Source organism: Branchiostoma lanceolatum, chromosome 1 (assembly GCF_035083965.1).
Source record: "Branchiostoma lanceolatum isolate klBraLanc5 chromosome 1, klBraLanc5.hap2, whole genome shotgun sequence".
Taxonomy (NCBI): domain Eukaryota; kingdom Metazoa; phylum Chordata; class Leptocardii; order Amphioxiformes; family Branchiostomatidae; genus Branchiostoma; species Branchiostoma lanceolatum.
In genome coordinates this window covers 31,792,971-31,801,578 of record NC_089722.1, presented here as the reverse complement: position 1 = coordinate 31,801,578, position 8,608 = coordinate 31,792,971, and the positions used below count along the sequence as shown (strand labels likewise).

Below are 8,608 nucleotides of genomic sequence, written 5' to 3'. Positions count from 1 at the left end.
GTCGTTCCTTTCTTTAGTTATTCTTCTTGGAAGATTTTGACAAAAACGCCAATGCAGTTCCAGTGTCACATACCAGGGGGCCCAAACCTTGAACTTTGTTTTCCCAACACCTACCCACATACCAATTATCATTACAATCCATCCAGACGTTCTTCAGTTATGCTGATTTTAAGCATCCGGACGCACAAACATACACGCACGCAAACACACACGCAAACACACCCAAAACAATATCTCCATGAAAAAATCTCCATTTTTCACGGAGATAACAAGTACAAATTTATATAACGTCACGTGTTACTTAATAGGACTCGAACAACTTCAGAATGAAAGTGGTTGTAATTATATGGTGGAACAACTAAATCTATTTTCTACAACTTTAACATGTTTCTTGTAATTCAGTAGTACTACATATATAATACATATGTCTTGTAATATAGTAGCACTACATCTACAGAACCTTTAGGGTATGGGTCGATATCATGACCCTACAAGATGTGTGTATGGTGTCATAAGTCCTGGTCAGTTGCTATAACCACCAAATAAAATCATTTTGGGAAGCTGATGTCACTTGTTATATGCTGTTGAAATCATAAGTGGCTATTAAGTTAACGGTATACCAGTTGACCAATACTCTTTGTTCCCGTTTTTTTCTGCAGTTGTTAGCCATCACGCACAGCCGGCCAGTGTCACAGTGGTACTATTATATCTGAAATAATAACAATTCCCAGCTAAATACATCTATTGAAAATTGAATATCAGTTAATTGTCATGCTGTACTATTGAAATTTATAAAAAAAAAACTAATTCACTTTTGGAACCTGATCATCCGTGTGAAATAGTTAATAAAGAAACTAAAATTCATGCTCTTAACATCCAGCAATCACAATGAGATTTTTGCACAGGACAGTTCACCTTGAATGTTCAGAATCACCTTGCAATTTTACCATTAATGCAATAATGCAAGTTATATAGAGAGACATCACCGTCTACTCAGTGCGTTCTAGAATAAGTAACTGTCATGTTGTGCAAACACACACTCACACAGACACACAAATGCACAAAGATAAGTCAAAAACAATACTTGAGGTGCAGTAATTACATGTATGTATATGTTAGGCAGAAGCATCTCTGAAACATTATGTTCACCTGAGTACAAGTACTATATATAAAACCATGTCTGCTACATGATATCCTTAATGTTCTATGTAGCTAATTTTCTATCACGTTAACTCTACAAAATTGCAAACAGGCGGCCATCTTGGGTTCTTGTATATAGAATTTTTAAACATTGAGTTCGATTTAATGCTGTCTATCACTGTTTATAGATGTCTATCTATATCAGCAATTTTATAGGAAATATTAATGAAGCTTATAAAAAACACACTCTCACATTTAATGGGCAAACAACTGGTCAGTTAACGGACATTAAAGACCTGTAAAATGGGGTCAATATGGGAAAATAATGACCCGTAAATGGAGGCTTCTGACTGGTCAACGACATCTGGCTATATGATAATGCGTATAAAGTCGACATAGCTATTTCTTGATGATGTTGTGTTCAGGACCGAAGGGGAAGCCTGTGATGTCCTCCGCCCCGTCTTCCGTCACCACTAGGATGTTGTGCTCACGGTAGCCGCCCGCTCCGGGCATGCCCTCGGGAATCATGATCATCGGCTCCATGGACATGACCATCCCGGGCTCGAGAACGGTCGGGATGTCCTCACGCAGCTCTAGTTCTGGGAACAAGAATAGTAGGAAGAAGATTTGCTATCAGAAGTGATTCAGAATCAGATCGTTGAAACCTACACAGGGATCGCGCCAAAACTACCCTCTCACTAATACTACAGTTGCGTATCTTTTGCCATGCTATAAGAATATACAAGTTCCCTTTTCCAAGGTAAAGCAGTCAGTTTGGGAAGTTATGCGACAACAAACGGTACCGTCCTTGTTGCTGAAGTTGTTTATGTCGGAATACATAAGACAAGCGCTATCTGTCACTGAAAATAATGACCTTGCATATCCAGAACACTAGATATCAAAACTGGCAGAGCTATAGCAAGAGAGACAGAGAGAGAGAGAGAGAGAGAGAGACAGAGAGAGAGACAGACAGACAGACAGACAGACAGACAGACGGACACATGCTCCCGAAAACATAACCTTCTAGTTGAAGGTAAAAAAAGTGTGATCTCTCGGTTCATACCTGCTTCCCTGCCGTAGTAATGGCAAAGAGATCCGAAGGAGTGTCCGTAGCCGAAGCTGCGGTACTGCAGCAGGCCGTGTTCTCGGTACATCTCGTTCAGCTCAGTGGCTATGTCACAGCAGCGCGCTCCCGGGTGGATGAGCTCTATGCCGCGACGGTGTACCTGGTAGCCACAGGGGTGGGAACAACGGTAGAGAGGGGAAAGTTAGTACACAAAGAGACGTACATTTGCTATGGACATTCACAGATGATTATAGACGGCAGAACTTTGATGAAGGTAAGGTGCATGTACGAACTCGTATACATGTATCAGTTTTATTGCAAAAACTCCTTCTGCCAGTTGGATACGGTCTTTGCAATCGTTGGGTCTGCTTGGAGACTACAGATGGCGGCCTGAGACTTACTTGACAGTTGATCTCCCACAGAGCGAGGTGAGCGTCGGATGCGTGGTTCAGGAACATGTTCCTCTCCAGGGCGGCGTAGTACCTGACGTAGATACAGAGATGTCAACTTCACGTTAACAGTTATTACGGGATGTGCTGAAGTTAATATTCTAATAGCATGAAATTTGGTAATTAATTATTGTATGTAAGCCCGTGCCCCGTAGGGTCCACCAAAGAGTCCAATATCTCATAGATTGTAGCTAAATCTTGATTGACGTCTTTCGGCTTCATGTCGACTTTTAAATACCCAAAGTGAGTTTTGGTGAATCGTAAAATCGGCGATTTCCAAATGCGATTTTTTTTTTAAGTCAAAGAAATTCATACCCAGCAATCATGGGGAAGGTGTTGACTGACAGGATGTCCCCACTGCGCACGCGTCGTGACGTCGGAGGGTTGTGTCCCCCGTCAGTGTTGATCCCTGACGAGATCCAGGCCCAGGCTGAGGGGGGATTCAAAAGGGTCAACAAACTCAGTCTTGACAACTGGAGGTTAAGATCTTCTAACATTAACATGCTAAATAACTTTGCATGATACCCTGGCAATTATACATTATCATATGCAAATCTATTATAGGTCTGACTCCTCTAGGTTTAACCAGCCAATATGGCGGCCTTGACGTCACATGCAAACACCCTATTCTCCAAGCAGAGGTATTTCGGTCGAGTAGGGCAGGAGTGTCCGGGATTTTTAACGTCTCTCCACCTTCACGGAAGAGACGAAGGGAGAGAGACGTTAAAAATCCCCGACACTCCTACCCTACTCGACCGATACCTCTGCTTGGAGAATACAAACACTCTATAAAAAAGAAAGTTTGTACTGACTGTTCAGGAGTTCGCTATGTGGGTAGGTCCTGGCCACTTCTCGTATCATGGTGCTCGTAGCGCGGTTCGCCAGCTCGTACTCAGGCACGCCCTCCCTTAGCGCCTCCACCACAGCCCAGCCGCCCAGGTCAGCAATACGTGCGCCCTCTCTGTACCAACCCACAGCGAGAGTGGACCACGGATACAGCAGTATGGGAAAGAGGATGGGCACGGGAGAAAACAATACAAACAATTACTACGCATATTTACCGGTAGAGTGTTCGCCTTGCATGCGGTAGTTAAACAACACAACACTACCAGTGGACTAGCCCCCTGCGTAGTGACTTGCACAAAGTTGTGTGGCCTAGGGCTGCAGAAACGGAGATGGGCGCCGCTTTATGCACCTTCGGTGCGGGGAGTACTTTTTTTAACTACGCATATTTGTACAGCCATGCATAGGTTGTATCATTTTAATCGAAGTTTCAAGTCATTATGACTATTATCATTAGTTAACACATGCCACAATTTTGACATGAGAAAGTACATTAGAAGCTATAAAGAGAATTGAAAGTCTACAACTGGATAAATGAAATGAAATTTAAACTGGATGCGACGTACGCACCTGATGAGTGAGATTTCCTCTTCGGACTTCTTCATGCGCATGCGCATGGTGGGCTGGCCTATGTCTATTTTCTGCATGTCTGGGACGGCGAGGTTCAGCTTGGTGAAGCCCTCTAGCGTCATGTGGTCGAACTCCACGCCGAGCGTCATGAGGCCTTTCCCCGCCAGCTCTGTTTGGACCGCGTGGTAGAAGTTGTCGCGCTGCCAGTCGGTGTAAGCGACGTTCTCGCCGATTTGCGTTCTTCTCCAGGGTTGGCCGCCGTCGATGGCTGCAAGGTTGCAAGAAATCAAGTTAGAACTCTGCTGTCAAAGTTTCAAGTTTCAGGCTAACAGGATTGTGAAAGAAATGTCCAGAAATTCTGTTTACTTTTAGCTTCTGATAACTAAAAAAGGACCTGGCATTGACAAAATCCATGTCACAGTTAACCAACCAGCATGGCAGACAATACCTACGTCATAGTCACGTGAGAGCAAGCATCCTATTGCATTCTGGGAAAAATCATTTTACCGGATGTGACGTACCTGAGGATATGGAGAGCACGTTGTCCATGGTGACGACAAGCCCGTAGGGCCGTCCGAAGGCGCAGTACATAAAGTCGCAGTAGTGGTTGATGTTGTGGTAGGAGGTGAAGAGGACGGCGTCTATTTTACTGGTGTTCATGAACGTGCGCAGCAAATTCAGCCTCCGCTGGAGCTCCTCCACGGAGAACGTAGGCTGGACCTGCGGGAACGACAGAACGTCCGGTGATCTCTGGTTAGTGTCATTCTCCTACGCAGAGCGTCGCCCGTAGCCTGTACACTATACCTTGTGGAGGGTCTACCAAAAATATTGTACAGGCCATGCGCCACGGAAGAGGTTTCGACTTTTGTGGGCGTCGTCTCTAACCAACTGTCAGCCAATCAGAGAATCGGCTTTATCTAAAGAAAACATTTAGGCCATTGGTTGACAGCCGGTTAGAGGCCACGCCTACAAAAAAAGAACCCTCAACCTCGTTTAGCGTAACCATCATTTGAAGGTACATGTATAATGTATATAGGTCTCGGGCGAGGCTCTGCTTAGGAGAATGGTTAGTGAGCGTCATGCAAGTAATAAATTGTGTCCTTAGCAAATTTTACATCTACAAAACAATTGGCTACGTATTAAGAATGGAGCATGAAACTTCTTCGAAGATGAAATACTAGTATGCGACCATTCCCTGTAAGACCTAACTAAATCTCTATATACTCTTTGGTTCGGTGAATATATGTTTTAAGTAAGAGATTTTTCAGGGTGAGAAATATGCTGGTTGTTCCGATGTCACGTCAAGGCCCGATGTCAAGTCAACTTTATGCCTCCGCCAAATATTTGCCCCAACACTGCTTGGGCATTTCCAGTTTACATGAGGGGAGATTAGAGCGTCACACTTGTGGGGCGTGGTACGTAATTTTCAAGCAGAAGTCTGACCGTGTTTTGGGCGAAGGGGTCGCGCCATGAAGACATACATGTATGGAGGCTAACGATAACCCCAACGCTAGCAACAGAGCAGAAAACTGGCTCCTCACTGGCTACTACTAATGTTTGGGTCACATTTCTAATCCGGGGCCTTTGAGAACGTAGTAATATGATAGAAAGGACAACGAAAAGCACAAAACGTACGAAAACTCATCAAGAGCATAGCTTCGGTATATCTATTGATATACACTTTGATTTTTCGTTTCCACAAACAGCCCGGTCGGGCCCCGGGCGGGAAATGTGACCCTAGCATAAACCGCACAATTCCAATGGCATTCGAAGATCGTTGATAGATAATTATGCTTGCTGTGTACTTTACCTTCTGGCCGTTCCTCCTATCGACGAGTCGGGGCATCAGGTCGTCTGTCAGCTGCTTGAACCGGGAGGCGTCAACGTGCTGTTTTCTGACGGGCGCAGGGTCGTGAGCATGTGCGGGGTGTGATTGCAGGTCCTGCTTGGTGCCTACAACATCGAGTAAAACAATAAGATCCCACTCGCTCGCTCTACATGTATTCCTCTTTTACTTTCCCTCTCTCTCTCTCTCTTTCTCTCTTTCTCTCTCTCTCTCTCTCTCTCTCTCTCTCTCTCTCTCTCTCTCTCTCTCTCTCTCTTTCTCTCCCTGTACAATACCAATAATTCTTGTAGACCGCACACAATACTAAAACATTGTGCTCGCCCCTGAGCTTCGCCAAAAATAGAGAAAGAGACACAAACTCCCTCACACACACTCACGCATACACACGCCCATACCCACACAAATGCACATACAATAACATATACGTACATATAGACGTAGACATAGACATAGACATGCAAACATACTCACCAAGACTTGTCATTAGTGGCGACCGCGGCCACTGGCCTGCCTCGGAATGCTGACATCTTGCAATAAGTGCAGGTACTGCAGCTGTCAGCTTCTGTAAGTCGGCCAAGCCTTTCTCACGGAGAACCCGGGGACTTGATGCCAGTATCTTCCACATGTCTGTCCTGTAACGGTAAATGTATTGGCAATGAACGTAAGAAGTCTGAGGCCAGGCATACCTGCTGCAACAGAACTGTCTGGTAACAGTGGTACCTGACCTACTGACAGAGGTTTAGAGTCGTTGAACCCTAGTATCATTTGTGACAAGTACAAAAAAAACCTCAAAGACAAAGTAGATTTTAAATAATCTCCAAGCAGATATAACGATTGCAAAGATCGTATCCAACTGGCAAAATGAGTCTTTATTGCAGCCTCGGGTTGTTTAGCACTTTACTATGTTTTGTTGGTTATTATAATTTTAACATTAGGTTTTAAAAGCGCGTCGAGACAACCGTGATTATAAAACCTCACCGAGTGACCTGCAGAATTTCAAAATTTCCGTAAAATTTGAGACGAAATATTTGGCAGTGAAACATGATTTATTTCTCACATTTTAAAAAGTTTCTGTTCTGTTTGCTGATATGATCTATGTCAGTTTTTGGGCTTGGGCCGAGTTGTTCTAAGTTGTCCTAAATGGCTAGCTACAGGGGCCGAGTTGTTCCAGGTGCCGAGTTGTTCTGATACCACACATTTCGACTAAAGTTCGAGGTGACCCGTGGTCCTAAAAGGTATCAGAACAACTCAGCCCATTTCCAACTCGGCCCATCACAAATCTGGCCAACTATGCCCAACAGTCAACATGATTTTAATACAGGCCACGTCTTTTGGTCAGACAACTTGAAACTGTTGACTTTGAGGTTTTGGGGCCGAGTTGACTAGGGAGATGGGCCGAGTAGACTGGGCCGAGTCGTCCGACATCCGTCCTAAAATGCGCAAGCAATAGCGAAAGCTTGCGAAACAAATAGCTAACAAAAAAAAGATACGCTTCGACTGGGGTCGCCGGTAAGAAAAACATACAGACACCATAAGACAGACTTAGTACGTACCCTGTTCCTGGCTTGTCAGATCACGATGTGCGTTGCGTCTGAAGATTTCCAAACGAAGTAATGAAAAAAGCACAGACGAGGAGCGAAATATATACTCTTTCGCACTGCAATTATATGCAAACGATTAAGACTAGATAACGTTGATTGGTTGGTACAGCAGTTGTCTTTGTAGTAGTCTTAAATCGTTTTGTGTCTTGGCTGATGGAAGATCGCTTCGTGCGGTAAGACAACTCACAGACAACGTCTGTTATGGCCAGTTCATGACACATTCCGACAGTTAACTGGTGTAGAGCTAAGATGTAACTAGGAATTCAAACATAATCGCAGCCCTCACGGGTTCACAGAGATATTGATTAAGTCATTTCCTTTCCTTTTAATTTTATTTTTCCAAGGGTCGACATATCGCCACAAGGGTGGTTTTCAATGTGCCCTGCAGGCATACATAATCCAAAACAAACTGAAGTAACAAAATATAATACAAAGGTACAAACAAACTACGGTACAATAATGATAAAAACGTCACATTGCACGTGCGTTCTAGCCGCGATCGCGCAAACAAAAGCATTTCCAATACCGCCGTCAGGAGGTCATCCTCCTTCCCGGAGTAATAACTGGACGATAAAAACGACAAAGGAGAGTGTCAAAGATTGGCTCTTTCTTGTTTAATTAAATCTTTGGCTAATGCATTGAAATATAAGCAATAATCCATTCAAGAGACTTCGAGAGATCTTGTGTTTAAACCTACCGCCATTATTGAATCATATACACCAGTGAAAACAAGATGTAAACAGTTCCGATATATGATCCGCTCTGATTATTATGTTTAGCCATACCTAGTATGGCTAAACATATTGTTTTTACTCATGTTTCTTCTCCTTCTTCTTCTTCTTCTCCTGTCAAATCTTCAAATCGATTCCTCTCTGTCATTTTTTGACCAAATGACCTGAAATTTGGTACAAAGGTAGTTTAGGCAAATACCCATACACGATTTTTAAATTTTTCCGATATTGACCTTGAAAATGATTTTATTGAGGTTTTTCTGACCAAAAACGTACATTTTGGCCTCCTGTGCTCTGGAAATACATCCAAATGACCTGACATTTGCTATGGGGGTACATTGAACAAATATTCAGAGAACCCC

General features: G+C 43.6%; 1 protein-coding gene across 1 annotated transcript; it reads right to left on the bottom strand.

The window, feature by feature from the left end:
- Positions 1 to 235: 235 nt before the first annotated feature.
- LOC136449033 (creatinase-like) lies at positions 236 to 7,600 on the bottom strand. The gene is made up of 10 exons (XM_066448810.1): positions 7,468 to 7,600; positions 6,386 to 6,546; positions 5,879 to 6,021; positions 4,590 to 4,788; positions 4,069 to 4,336; positions 3,468 to 3,616; positions 2,971 to 3,085; positions 2,608 to 2,689; positions 2,204 to 2,366; positions 236 to 1,739 (listed from the first exon to the last, which is right to left on the bottom strand). The coding sequence occupies exons 2-10, from the start codon at positions 6,537 to 6,539 to the stop codon at positions 1,540 to 1,542; spliced, it is 1,473 nt and encodes a 490-aa protein (XP_066304907.1). The 5' UTR covers positions 6,540 to 6,546; positions 7,468 to 7,600; the 3' UTR covers positions 236 to 1,539.
- Positions 7,601 to 8,608: the final 1,008 nt, after the last annotated feature.

What these genes read in the sequence shown, in the direction of transcription:
- LOC136449033 (XM_066448810.1), bottom strand. Translation starts at nt 6,539, where the DNA reads ATGTGGAAGATACTGGCATCAAGTCCCCGGGTTCTCCGTGAGAAAGGC. An exon ending in ATAGGAGGAACGGCCAGAAG is followed by an intron (nt 4,789 to 5,878) that starts GTAAAGTACACA and finishes TCGTTCCCGCAG; the next exon opens with GTCCAGCCTACGTTCTCCGT. An exon ending in GAGGAAATCTCACTCATCAG is followed by an intron (nt 3,617 to 4,068) that starts GTGCGTACGTCG and finishes GGGTTGGTACAG; the next exon opens with AGAGGGCGCACGTATTGCTG.